This window comes from Bolinopsis microptera, chromosome 6, assembly GCF_026151205.1.
Source record: "Bolinopsis microptera isolate Bmic1 chromosome 6, MBARI_Bmic_1.0, whole genome shotgun sequence".
Taxonomy (NCBI): Eukaryota; Metazoa; Ctenophora; class Tentaculata; order Lobata; family Bolinopsidae; genus Bolinopsis; species Bolinopsis microptera.
This window is the reverse complement of record NC_087077.1, coordinates 17,545,144-17,559,607: the sequence shown is the minus strand read 5'-3', so window position 1 is coordinate 17,559,607 and position 14,464 is coordinate 17,545,144. Positions and strand designations below refer to the sequence as shown.

General features: G+C 36.8%; 2 protein-coding genes across 2 annotated transcripts in view; one reads left to right on the top strand and one right to left on the bottom strand.

The window, feature by feature from the left end:
- LOC134816253 (probable 2-oxoglutarate dehydrogenase E1 component DHKTD1 homolog, mitochondrial) overlaps window positions 1-14,464 on the bottom strand; it is a 90,984-nt gene that overhangs the window by 29,922 nt on the left and 46,598 nt on the right. The window contains exons 2-10 of the mRNA XM_063825011.1: window positions 14,228-14,413; window positions 13,590-13,711; window positions 13,113-13,263; window positions 9,960-10,094; window positions 9,517-9,642; window positions 8,622-8,729; window positions 723-795; window positions 315-391; window positions 51-174 (exon numbers count right to left, since the gene is read on the bottom strand). Coding sequence (XP_063681081.1) covers window positions 51-174; window positions 315-391; window positions 723-795; window positions 8,622-8,729; window positions 9,517-9,642; window positions 9,960-10,094; window positions 13,113-13,263; window positions 13,590-13,711; window positions 14,228-14,383 — 1,072 coding nt within the window. The 5' untranslated portion in view covers window positions 14,384-14,413. The remainder of the gene's footprint in view (window positions 1-50; window positions 175-314; window positions 392-722; window positions 796-8,621; window positions 8,730-9,516; window positions 9,643-9,959; window positions 10,095-13,112; window positions 13,264-13,589; window positions 13,712-14,227; window positions 14,414-14,464) is intronic.
- LOC134816811 (uncharacterized) lies at window positions 6,902-8,092 on the top strand. The gene is made up of 4 exons (XM_063825804.1): window positions 6,902-7,265; window positions 7,489-7,671; window positions 7,796-7,926; window positions 8,057-8,092. Exons 1-4 carry the CDS (start codon window positions 6,902-6,904, stop codon window positions 8,090-8,092), a joined length of 714 nt encoding a protein of 237 aa, XP_063681874.1.

Here is a 14,464-nt window from a genome sequence, read left to right as displayed (position 1 = left end):
CATTAAAAGATTAAAATATTTAGTGGAGCAGTCAGCTGGGCTCTACTAACCTATGTCCCCTGCAGTAAAGGAACTACATTGAGCTCCTTGCTGAGCAGTGAAGCCTATCAGATTGTTCGTTATCAAGTGTACTGACCCGTTAGAGGAATACCCATCCAACTTAGACATCATTGCCTGAAATCAGAAATTATAGCAAAAATATGTTGGATAAGGCAATAGAATTAGAGAAAATACGTAGCAACCCTAGTTTCTCAATTTCTTATAAAATCTCAAAGGTTGTAGTATATTATAGAGATAGAGAAACAAGCTCTAACATTTTCCATAGAGACTCCTTGTCCGCTGAAAGCAGCATCACCATGGATAAGGAGAGCCAGGGGTGAATTCCTGCTATCTGTAATATTTTAGGGATCAGATCAAGTGATTGAAACATAAAACTATTGATCAGGAGATGGGAAATTATATATAATAATATGATTAAGCTTTATGATAAGTTGAAGCATTTGACAGATTGCTAATGCTAATCAGGATTCAGGGCGTCAAAGCGTCAAGCTTGAGGCTCGCTGGAGGGGGTTCGTAGTCCTCTATCATACCTATAACACCTTGTTTTATTTGTAAATTTTGTTAGAAATCTTATAGTCATCTTATCAATCTACAACTAAAAAAGATTGGAAACACTCATTATAATATTTATTTAATTACATCAATTTATTTAATTAACTGACCTCCGTAGTAGGGGGCTGACTTTTTGAGTCTTTGTTTAGCTCTAACTTTACCGAGTGCCACACTGTTAGCGACCTGTCACATGGTAATTTGTAATTAGATAATTAGATAGGACAAAAGAATAATTAAGCCTGTACGGGTTGGATATGTTAAGAATCATATTTCCCCGGTCCCTAGGGTCAGCCTAGCTGACTCTGGGCCAAAGGACGATTACCGACTGCCTAGATTTGACGCTGAGGCAGCCGAGAACTCTTATTGAGTCCGTAATGAATAATATCATGCTAGAGACTTATCATACTTGTAATGAGTTATGTGTACCTCGTACCGTGAGTTCCTTATGTTTATTTAGTAATCTCATATCACTGACCGAGGATATGTGGTGCGGATACCTTCAAGTTAGATTATAGTACAGAGCCTGGCACACTTTGGTTTGTTAATACAGTCGGCTGTTTTACTGTGCTGTTACATTATCGCACTTCAATTTTGGTGGAAACATTAAATAAACGGACAAGTCGTGAGTGGACATCCAGCGTAATGTTTGCCCAATGTTTTCAAGTATCGTGGATACTCATAGTGAGGAACCACCATAAAAATGTCCCAGCTTAGATCCAAGGCATGAATATTTGTCTCAATCTCGACGGATTGAGATGAAGATCTATAGGGCAATTCCACCGTGACGGACACCACGATTATGCCATTTTTTAAAGTTCAAACGAATGTTGTGCTCAGGATGTTGCTTCTTTATCAGCTTAAACTATTTATTAGTCCACATTTAACCTTTCTATAGGTTGTGTGAAAATTTCAGACCCCTACCATTATTACTTTCTGAGATAGCACCCCTGTGACGGACGCGACTTAAATATGACACTTTTTTTGGGTGTCTACTCAGAAGGTACCCAAATCTATCTCAAAACGTTATCTATTATCTCTAATTTGGACATGCAGTGATAGAAAAAGGTTTAGGGATTTCTGAGATACCATTTTTTTGGAGATTGCTCAGTTTTTGTTTGCGTGGCGCCATTTTCAAATTGTGACGGACGTGACTGTGACGGACACACGTTTTTTTTTCAATTTCTCCAAATCTTCTATTTGACACTTTTATCTTGTTCAGTGACCTTCATTCTATATTTATGCCAATTTTTAGGCCGCTAGTACTTCCACGAGGTCTGCAATAGCCAAAATCGTCCATTTTGGGCATACGCGAGGGTATCACTCTAGGGGCAGCAATTATTTCTCTACTTGAACAAATTTATAACTCTGGTAAAACATTCATCTCTGTTCAACACATCACACTGTTGAGACCATCTCCCAAAAGTTTCATTACTTTAGTGTTTAAAATGTGGAAGATATTGAATTTTTACTTCAAAAATATGCGAAAATAGGGTAAAGTCCATTTTTTGTGCCTTTTACCCCTGAAAAAGGTTAAGGCAAATAAAATGGCAAAACTCAGTAAATTTAATTATTGAATTGCATATGATGTTATTTGATAGTCTAGTCAACATAGTCAAACCTTATTTGACTTCAATTTGTCTTGGTTTTAGTCAAAATAATGGAAATATGGATAAAAATGGCTAAAAGTGAGCCGTACGCCCATATATGGGCATATACAAAATTATACATAACTCAGTCATTTTCTGTCCAATTTTCGATTTGACAACATCGTTTTGTTAAGAACGGTCTCAGCTTTAACAAAAATGCATTTAAAGTCTGTTAAAAGATTTTTTGGAGCATTTTCAAAAAAATGTGTCGGACGCGACAAGTTGGGACCCCCCTTCCAAAAATTTTTTCTTAAAAGATACAAGCCTGATAATTTCTACGGTACTCCCTTACCTTCAGAAGAGATAGGTTACAGTGGTTTTTTGAATATAAATAGCACTATGTGGCTCTGAAAAAAACTTTTTTGCTTAATTTTGTGACGGACGCGACACCATCTTTGTGGAAATTTTTTAGAAAAATTATTTGAGTAACGGTTTTGAAACTTTGCATGGCTCTCATTCTTATGCCTATGCTTAAGTGTATGGAATTTCATAGAGAAATATTCCTGCATACCCAAACTATGGCCCTTTGAAAATTTGAATGATTTTTTTCATTTCCGAGTAGTGTTCCTTTGAATGAGAAAAATCAAAAGTTAATGCAATATGAAACAAAAAACTTTTGTTGACCTGTAAGGTTAAGAGTCTAATGAACATATTTTAACCAAAATTAGGTGCCTATCTTAACATTTTTCATTTTCACCAAGTGGAACCTTACCGTGGAATTGCCCTATAGTTCAAATATTCAAATACTCAGTGAATAGATATCAGGGTCATAGGGGGGAAGCCAAGGGGCATTTTGGAGTACTTTGGGGTATTATGGGGGACTCTATTATGGGGGGTTTCCAAAATCCACTTATGCATTCCCCAATATACCCCAAAATTACTAAAATAACCCCTGTGCCTTGACTATGTATTTATACTGTTTACAGATACCATTCTATGGTGTTATATACTTATATAGGGAATAAGGCATAATTTCAAAGTCCTGAGACATTAGGTTATTGAATTATGTGGTCGCACCTATTTGCGCTCTCTCGATAAGCAATTACAGCATTTTATAAAAGAAACCTCGGCTTTCGAAGGAGCTAAATGCTCAACTATCGAGCATTGCTTAACTGAATCCATCATCAGATACTTTTCAGACGACACTCGTGTTTCGATTTCGATAACCTGTGAACAAGACGTATCTGTCTTACAAAACAACTTGAATAGTCTCATAAAATGGTCTGAACGAAACAATATGACACTACATAAAGACAAGTATTAGTATTATATGTGTCACAGACACAATCGACGCAGTGCTCTCGTCGAACTTCCTTTTGTTAGTGAACTGTACCAGTACTCAGTATTCAAAGACAAGTCACTCGCACCTTTGCTTTAGGCCAACTACGTCTCCAACGATCTATCTTGGCAACCCCACATTAAGACCATAGCAAACAAGGTTCGACAAAAAGTTGCCTGGGTTTTCAGTGTCTTTCAGACCAGATCAACAGTCATAATGCTCACGCTTTACAAGTCGATTGTTCGTAGTCTACTGGAATACTGTTGCCCGCTATGGCACCCCTCCAAGATCTTTGACATCCAGGAGCTTGAAAGCGAACAAAGCTTTGTTTGAGCGTGTATATCGCTCTGCTATGATACAATAGTTTTTAAGGTAAATGCAATCGATTAAATCAACCATGACCAGGACGCCAGATGGCCCAGATAGATGCATTAAAATGAGCGTTAAATATTCAGCGTGGATGTAAGAACCCTATAATACGAGTCATCAAATTGTTCAAAATTATCTAGTGTTCTAGGCTAATCCAAGAACTCGTGAGGCCAGGGAACAAAAGGTTTGAAGGCAAGGAAGATTCTTGACTGCTCTTTTTATGATTTATATCCTTTTAAGAGCCCCAGGGGATTAGCATAATAATGTCATAGCCTCGCCTACCCTAGCAGCGAGCTTACTCGCGTTGCATTATTGAAAACGCCAACTTGGAGCTGTTGCTTTTTCAAAAACTGGCTTTTCTAGATGGTGAAATTTGCAAGCTTTTGGTCTATTTGCAAGCTTTTGGTCTATTAACTCGACAGCCTGATACCTGAGGACGTTGAAACTAGGTTTTACCCCACTCAGTATGATAATTTGACTGCCCAATTTAAGCTCTTATAACTTCAATCAGAAACCGAGTTATTTTGATTTTAAGGGGGCATACACCAAAACTGCCAACCCAAATTACCTCATAGTAACCATCAGTTCAGTAACCATCTAGCGCACCCTTTCCATACCACAAAATTATTTTTTGAGGATTCCCTTTTTTGTAATCAAGCATTTCCTGGTCAAAGTGCATTTTTCGGAAAAGCTCAATTTTTTTTGTTGAGAGGCTATAAGTCAATCATTTCTTGTGATTCGAGGTGAAATAGGTTCACAAAATGTGTCCCTGTGCTGTTCTACATGCGTGTAAAATGTCATTATCGTATCTAAAAAGGCTGTGTTGTTATAACCTTTTTAAGTCTAATTAATAATCTAGGCAACTAAAACATGCACTGGACAATGGACTGAAAGTGGTTTGTGAAAACATAAACTGTTGCCCACAATGAATATTTAGAATAATTTAGGGTAATTTTGAGGTACTTTATTATGACGTATTGTAAATGACTTTCATTTTTGGAATGTTTCGAAAGAAGTTTTAACAAGAATTAAAGGTACCAGTTAGGGGGGGTTCCAAGGGGAACTTTGGGAAACTTTTTTTGGGGAACTTCAGGAAACCTGGGGGACTTTCCCAAAGTTCCCCAAAAAAATTATCAATGAAACAAATAATTTTGGGGAATTTTGGGGAACTTTTTTTTGGGGAACTTCAGAAAGTTCCCCTAAATTCCCCAAAGTTCCCCAAAAAAATTATCATGCCAAAAAAATTATCATGCTGCAAGTATCAACAAGTAAGTTAAGATCATACCTTATAATAACATACATGTTAACATTAATGGGTATTAATGTATATTAGAGAAATTTTGAATAATTTTGAATAATTTTGAATAATTTTGAATAATTTTGAATAATTTTGGGGAATTTTGGGGAACTTTTTTTTGGGGAACTTCAGAAATCTTGGGGGACTTTCCAAAAGTTCCCCAAAGTTCCCCTTGGAACCCCCCCCCCCCCCCCCCCCCCCAGTTATATATAATAAGGAAAAACACAATGATTATCTGTGGTTTCATCCTTATGTAGCAAAGAAACGTTTTATAAATCTTTACTCCACTTAACTGGGAAGTATGAATAAATTACATTTTTTAATGTTGTTTTTATTCATGATTAATATTTGATAAATTATTACTTTTAAATTTGATGGAGAAATAGTTATTTTTCCATGTAGTGCGATGATACTTTGTAGACATTAGTGATGATGTTATGTCAACATTTTTACTTTACTTTACTTTACTTTAAGGGGGCAGGGGGGGGGGGGGGTCTTCATGGAAATTTTCTCAAAATCGACTTTTTAGTTGTTTCTGATAGATGGGAGTGATATCTATCAGATGCTTTTAATCCGATAGAAAAATATTGCTCCTAGCAGAAATTATCGCCGGTAGAAGGTCAGCGCTTGTGTGTAATTGTATTGCGCGAGCGATTTTTGATCGCGTGCCCTGAAAATCGAGTCTAAAAATCTGTCTCCTACATTTCTTGAGCAATCACCCTCAAACTTTCAGGATATGTTCTAGGGATCGTTTAGAAGAGATTGTCCAGGCAAAATTTTGAGATAGGCCTTTAAACATTTTTTATTCGATTTTGAAAATGTTGGACTTGGTTTTTTGACGATTTTTCGAGGTCCAAGATTTTTAAAATCGAATAAAAAATGTTTAAAGGCCTATCTCAAAATTTTGCCAGGACAATCCCTTCTAAATGATCCTTAGAACATATCCTGAAAGTTTGAGGGTGATTGTTCAAAAAATGTAGGAGAAGATAGATTTTTAGACTCGATTTTCAGGGCACGCGATCAAAAATCGCTCGCGCAATACAATTACACACAAGCGCTGACCTTTTACCGGCGATAATTTCGGCTAGGAACAATATTTTTCTATCGGATTAAAAGCATTTGATAGATATCACTCTCCTCTGGTATCAGAAACAACTAAAAAGTCGATTTTGAGAAAATTTCCATGAAGACCCCCCCCCCTGCCCCCTTAACTGTTTTCGTTTGATATCGTGGCCCAAGTGTAGGTTAAAAAAGATTGTAGGATAGAATGTCCTCACCCGCTTATCTATAGATATAGCTGAAATCGACGATACATAATTCACATCCAAGAATATGTTAAAATATTTTGGACGATAAGACTGATATTATATAAAACCATTATCTCTCTAGTTTTACAGCTAACAAGAAAATGTTTCTTTTTGTTTTCTTGACATTGGTGCCGCCTTTGCAATGTGGTGAGTTAAGATTTTATGGTTACCGTATGCTTTCATTCATATCTTCATTGACAGAAATTAAAAATCTGTTTCTTCCCCACCTATCAATGCAAATGGTCTGGCTGAAGTTTTAATAAGACCCACATAGACTGCCCTATAAATCCAAAATGCGTTTAAGTTTAGCCAATTGGGCAATAATTGAAATTAAAGTCCGTTTTAACTTCAATTTGCAGGTTTGGTTCCAATTCCAATCAAGAGCGTCGTTATGACAACAGAAGATACCTTATACCCGGCAACCAACCTATTCGATGGAAAGTATGCAACTATTGGACACAGTGTTCAGAGAAACCACCCTAATGGATTTAACATCTCAATAGAATTCCCGTCAGCATATAGAATATCTCTGATACGAGTGATTAATAGGCAAAACTGTTGTCAAGAGAGAATTATCGGATTTAGCGTGTACATCGTGAATAAGATCGGATCAGAGGTGAACTGTGGCAGTTTCACTGAAGCGAAGTCAGAGTATGAGTTTAGGCGGGAGGGAGTTGGAGATAAGGTAGAGATAAGAAAGGAGGTGGATGTAAAGATGGTTAATCTGGGAGAGGTGGAGATCTACGGTGTTCTAGGTAAAAACATTATTTTTAATATATTATGTACATCTATAACTAGACTTTTTCAATATCATGCTTTTGCTTGAAATTTGAATAGAAATTGAGATACACAAAACAAATGCACATATTAACAAATTATGGATATGCAGTTTTTCAATGACAGGCCAGTGTAAAATTTCAGCTACGCGAATAACTAATAATTATTCATGGTTCCAATAAAAAATAACCACAATTTCAGCTGCACAGTGCGATAACCTCGATCCTAATTGGAACAAAGTAACACCGGAGCCAGCCCTCCCAGCCCCACACGGAATAAAGATTACCCTCAGCTGTCCTGCAGACTACACCAACAAGGGAGGTGACAAAGCCACTTGTCAGGACGGAACTGTTGTCCCAACTAATCAGCTTCCTGATTGTCGTGGTGAGTTGACTACTGAATATAATATGGTGCACACAAAAATATGTACATTTCTTGAATGAATCCTAGATAGAAGATGTAGATAAAATATGTCGATAAAAGAAACCAAAAAGTTCTACATTTTCAGCCAAGTGCACGATTGTCAACTCGAATCTAGATGTCATAGTAGCAGACTCTGAGTTACCAGCTGAAGATGAAACAGAAATATCCTACAGCTGCCCACGAAATCAAGCAAAGAAAGGAAATGATGTCAAAGCGGTCTGTCAAGACGGTACAATCTACTTTCCTGGTGGATATCCGGATTGCTCCAAAATAGGTAGGGTACATTTTCAGATTTACAACATTCAAATCTTAGGGACTTTAAAACTGTTTCTTCGAACCTTTTTAGGGAGAGGTTCAAGGCAGTTTTAAAAACCTCTACTAAAAGATATTATTATTAAAACCTTCGATAATATTTTTCTACCAGTTCATTCGATTTTCTGATTAACCAGTTTTGAATTGAATTCTTTTGCGATAACACGACGAATATGAAGCCAATATAGATTTTTAACGAGCTCGTAAAGTAGAAATTAACTAGTATCCTACCTGTATCCATCCAACTTCTTTCATATAATTAAAGAAGTGTATCCCCTTGGCTACAGCTGACGTAATAACATATAATATAAAACATATTATTATGTCCTACCGGTAGTGGAGGGCACCATTGGTTTTGGTAGGTTGCATATTTTTTTTAAGAAAAAAAAAGTCACTTAAATAGAAACGATCCCAGAACCGGTCTCCAATGATCCTGAAGCTACACAATTTCATAAAGGCTATACTACATAACTAGTATTATATCATGATACAGGGGTCGAAGGTCTATTTAAAATTAAAAGGATTCATGAAACATGATGTTTAGATAAGAAACACAGACCTTATAAAACAAGTAACAATTGAAGAAGAAAAGTGGTTACCTCGAGATGAGACGGGTTAGGTAGAAGAGACACGTGAACATTTCCTCCACTCGGCTGCTCCAGATCAGCAGACTGCCACAGGTGGGATAACACGTCCCCGATTGATCTCTGAGAGAGTTGGGGAGATATACGATCAGAGAAACCGGTGACTAACTAATTATGTTACTAAATTGAAATGATGATTTAAATACGTAAAGATCTAACACAACGTATTTCCAAAATAGGTTATCGATAAAGTGTTTCAAGTTAATTTAGGGCAGTTTAAATAAGAAAGTCTTAATGTGGGCTTTGAAAAATTCCAGGGATTGATAAATGTACCTAGCGTTTTAGTTTAACTTATACATTTTTGTACAAATATTTATGATTAAGTATGATGAATGTCTGTGTCATAATTATTTGAATTGATTACATTTTATTTAGCATATAAAAGAGCGTGACACGAGTGTAAAATGAGTGTTACATACTATCATAAAATTGCTTCCAGGAGGTGACCGGGACATGATTTCAGGCCTGACCGGGACCGGGAGCGGGATACAAAATGTGACTTGACCGGGACCGGGACCGGGACCGGGACCGGGATGAAAAATGAGACTTGACCGGGACCGGGACCAAGAATCCTGAATTAACCGGGACCGGGACCGGGACCAGGATCATAAATCAGCATTTGAAAATTTGACCGGGACCGGGACCGGGATAGCTCAAAATTGCCAATCCCGGTCACCTCCTGATTGCTTCCATTCTTGTTAGATGAGTGTAACATGTAAGATGAGTGTAAACCTCATCGGGTAAAAGCAAGATGATTTAACATTTCAGCGACTAATAATTATTGCTTGAATAGTTGAATGTGCCATATTGACCATTTGTACTGATTGCTATAGTTTGATAATAATACTACCTCGTCAGGATGAAACTCCCGGTCTCCCCCATACTTCTTAAGTAGTCTAAGATAAGGCAGTTGTAGTAGTTCTGTCAGAAGGCTTATTCGCCCTCTGTGTGCTATAGCGATAACAACATCTTCAACCTGTGACGTCATAACATGTTCAGATTAGGCGCGAAACCAAACCTTGTACATACTGTGTCTTTCACGATGTTGTTTTATAAAACTTATAAAAATTTGCATCTTCTTAGAATAGCAACAATAATATTGGTTAAAATTTTGAGATACTGGTTGTATCAACATCAGGATCAGCCCAGAAATTAAAGAAATCGCAAATTGATACGAGTCACGGAGTAATGACCCATAACAAGTGAGAGGGTTGTTATAAACAACCCTCTCACTTGGGTCATGTGGTGTGACGTCATAACACGTGGGTCGTGGTGTGACGTCACAACACCTACCTTGTTCCTAGGACAGAGGTTGAAGAGAAGTTCACAAAAAGCGACAGTACCCTCAGCACCCTGCCCTCCGTACTGCTTCAAGTTACTGTACTTGTTAGCGAGGAAGTTATCCAGGTTCTCACATCTTATTAGCGTCTGTAATTATGTAGCAATTATTACTCTAATTAGCTCATTAAATTAGATAGAGACAATTAACTAGTTAACTAACTAATTGATTGAGAGAATTCAGAAAAAGGGTGCTTTTAGTAGATATGATGATGAAATATGCGGGCATTGTTAATTTGAAGATGACAAAGCTACCGCGCTAGATGAGTTGCACACTATTCTAATTTCGTAGCTATTGCTTGCCAAGATGCACGTTCATTTGAACTAAAGTTTAACAATAACTTTATAACTTCGTGACCCGCCATCAACTGTAGTATACAACAGTAGATTTAAACATATTTTTTAATCCGATACTTTCTATCTGATGATAACTCTGTAGTCAGTAATGAGCTAACTTTTATTCGTAGTTGAGGTTGTGGCCCAAGTTAACAGTACAAGTTCCGCCGTTTTCTGACAAATCTGCTTTAAGACGATTATTGAAATTAAGAGTTTATTAACCCAAATTTCTTTATTGGGTCAAGAACTATCCTTGAAAACCACTAGAAACCATTAGAACTAATCCTCCAGAACTCCCCTTAATTAACCGTATAAACTGCAAAAATTTGCCAAAAATGTGTCAAAAGTGCTTAAAAACCTCAGATTTTTGAGTGGTCTTTAAGCGGTTTTGTCAGAAAACTACAAAGTTAACGCTACAAATGTTTCCTTATAACCAGTTCAAATATCCTGCAAATATCCTGCTGTAATATAGTCTATTAGATTATATTGTCGGTATCGATACTCAGTACACTCAGTGAGTGTGCCGTTTCAAATTGAGATACATATATAGATTTAAAGTAGATCATCCTCAATCTTAATATCCGGATCATTACATCTAATAACGATCACACCACACATAATATGTGTGGTTTGTAACGGCGTTCTTATATTAAAGCTCTCACTTGACTTTGTTGCAGCAACTTCAGGAGTTATTTCACCCTATTTCATCAACTTGATTGTATTTCACAGTGTGCTGTCGACTCTAGTTTAGATTAAACTTGTTTCATGTATATTTAATATTTTATATACACAACTCACAACTGGTGATGAAAGGGTGAAGACTATATTATATACTTTATAAAGTATATAATATAGTCTATATATAGACTATATTATATACTTTATAAAGTATATAATATAGTCTTCATAAAGTATATAATATAGTCTTTCTGATTCAGGATGTTACTGAAGATAGTAATGAAAATGTTTTAACGCCTCAGTACTGTGTTTTACTACAGCTCAACCTGCTCAGTCTGACTATTTGGGAATTTAAACTCTTGATAGTCTTCACCCTTTCATCACCAGTTGTGAGTTTCGTGACTCTGTTGCACGTTTTGAATATTCTGTCTTAGTAAGCTCTCGGTCAAAGTTCGGTTTTGGAGATAACTTTGCAGTTTTGTATTTTAGTTTTGTACTTTAATTTTGTATTTTATTTGAGGATATACGTTATTATATTCCGTTTTTATTGTCAACTAAACTGAATAATTTCATAACTCAATAATAAATGACCAGTAAATGACCAGTAAATGACCAGTAAATGACCAGTAAATGACCAGTAAATGACCAGTAAATGACCAGTAAATGACCAGTTAATGACCAGTAAATGACCAGTAAATGACCATGGCTTCCCACAACTACTCCAACGGCACACTATTTGGGATAAGATCGGATGGGGAACGCTACGCATACGCAGGATGGTACTTACTAGTGATCATAGCGTCTCTACTAGGAGACACCACAATACTGATAAGTACCATCAAGTACAACGCAATAAATCTGAACAAGATTACAGTAACATTTATACAGCACATTGCTGTAGCCGACTTGGGATTTGCTACCACTTATTTGTCGTTCATGTTTGTTTCAACCATTGCAAGAGGAAAGGTCTACGGAGAGGTGGTGTGTATTGGTATACCTTATTGTGGGTATTTCTTCGCAACATCAGGTGCTCTCTCAATAAGTGGAATGACTTTAAGTAAGCTCATGCGGTTGAAATTTCCTCTTAAATCACGTACAAGATGGTTTGGTGAACATGTCTTTGCTCAAAAGATCTGTGCTGGTATTTGGTTAGCAGCTCTTTACTACCCAGTGGCATTGTTTATCGTGGATAAAAATGACGTTTATTTTGACTATCGGTTGTACAACTGCATGTATGGTTATACGTCCCCCGAATGGAAGTGGTTGCAACCTATCATTTCAATCATCATACCAGTTTTACCAAACCTGGTCATCGTATCTACAACTATTCTTATGCTTGTAGAGGCAAGAAAAGCGGTTAGATTGTCCCATAGGAATCTTCGCTGGCAAGGTATTTTAACTGCCATGCTTACTGCCATTGTTTTCACTTTGGCATTTCTTCCATATGCCATATACTTTATCTCTGAACAATTTGTGGCGAAGAATCCATCTTCGCCAGTCAAAGACCTTTTCTACTCTCAGTTTTACCGGGTATCAATAGCCTGTACGGCCATAAACACCATGTCAAATATTTTTATATACAGTTTAACAGTTAAAAGCTTCAGAAGTTTCCTCTGCGCCAGGTTTTATCTAGTGGTCTCCTATTTCTCAACTACCACTTCACAGACTAGGAGACCAACTCAGAACATCGCTGACATTCCTTGTGAAGACATTCCCCCGGCAGTAATATTTCCCATCGGAGAAATCAATGCAGCGGAAGTTTATGGCCATGCTGAGGAATAACTAGTAGGGCAAAACCTGATTGAGCCTAATTTTAAATATCCAACAATGATGTAACGCCATTCACTGAAGTAATTTCTGTTTGATTTGGTCGATGATATATTATATATATATTTCAGGAATTTGCTAATTTAATATAATTATTGATTATTATAACTGATAGTAAAATATACATGATATGATAAAACGTTCTGTATAATTGTACATTATAAATTTCATTACATTATGAAAGCGTCATTTATTTTACATCTTACTGAAAGTGAGAAGCCTCCGTAAATTAGAAGATTTTCACTAATTTATTAATATTAAAAAAACCTGGGTAACTCTAACAAGCTCCTCCTCGCTCAAAACTGGCCTATTCTCTATAAGATCTGATATAAAGTTCTGTTTGTCCGTATCTGGAATGTGCATGAACTGTACACCTATTCCTCCGCAGTATAAACCGTCTAGAACCTTCCTCAACTTGCTGAAACGTTAATTAAATGGTAGTTTGTGCGAAATAATTTAAGATTAAAATATGCCATGTTACAGTAGCAGTTGTTTAAGAATCCATGTAACATCTTTGAATCCATTTGCTAGTATGCTGAAATACTGTTTACCAGCTTCAAAAGTTCAAATATACGCGGCACATACTGAAAATAAGAATCGTTGTATCGATCGGAATGGGGATTGGAAAACATGGGAAACCCAAGGCGCTAGCATCAATTTTTAAACACAACCATTGAAACGAGTTAGAAAGCTAAACGATAAGTATTGAGTGAGAGAGAGAGTCACGTGATCTATAACAACTACCTGTCATCACTGTTAGATAGTATCTCTGTGAGAGGCGATGTCTGGTCGCTGTGTCCGAAGGGGGACGTGGCTGCGTGTCTGTAACCCCAACTTCGGTACCCTTTTATCAGTTCTTCTGCTTCCTACGAGAGGAGATGATAATAACAATAGTTACAAGAGTTACAAGAGTTACAAGAATTACAAGAGTTACAAGAGTTACAAGAGTTACAAGAGTTAAAAGAGTTAAAAGAGTTAAAAGAGTTAAAAGAGTTACAAGAGTTACAAGAATTACAAGAGTTACAAGAGTTACAAGAGTTACAAGAGTTACAAGAGTTACAAGAGTTACAAGAATTACAAGAGTTACAAGAGTTACAAGAGTTACAAAGTTACAGGAGTTACAAGAGTTACAAGAGTTAAAAGAGTTAAAAGAGTTACAAAGTTACAAGAGTTACAAGAGTTACAAGAGTTACAAGAGTTACAAAGTTACAAGAGTTACAAGGGTTGCAAGAGTTACAAGAGTTACAAGGGTTACAAGAGTTACAAGAGTTACAAGAGTTAGTTCAAATTATCCCAGTAGCTACAAGATTGAAGGTACCCACTCTACCCAGAACATTAAACCACACCCTCTCCTTCAATAAAACATCAGGTATATCACAAACCTTGTCTTGGAGATGCTCGTTAAGTAGTTTCTGAGGAGCTGAGTCTGACTGATAACCTCTTTTACCCTTCTCAGCAGGTGTCTGGGTCCGGTTAGTGGACACACAGCGTGTCAGGGTCAGGGCTATCCTCTCCCGGTGGTACAGGTGTCTTAGCATGGCCTTATATTGTGGGTACTATCATACAGACTGGAGGTGTGATGTTTAGTGGAAATTTGGTATCTTTATCTAGAGTTGAGA

Excerpts from the sequence above, each read along its gene's own strand:
- LOC134816811 (XM_063825804.1), top strand. The coding sequence starts at position 6,902 with ATGACAACAGAAGATACCTTATACCCGGCAACCAACCTATTCGATGGA. Across the intron at positions 7,266-7,488 it reads GGAGATCTACGGTGTTCTAG|CTGCACAGTGCGATAACCTC; the intron begins GTAAAAACATTA and ends CCACAATTTCAG. Across the intron at positions 7,672-7,795 it reads TCAGCTTCCTGATTGTCGTG|CCAAGTGCACGATTGTCAAC; the intron begins GTGAGTTGACTA and ends CTACATTTTCAG.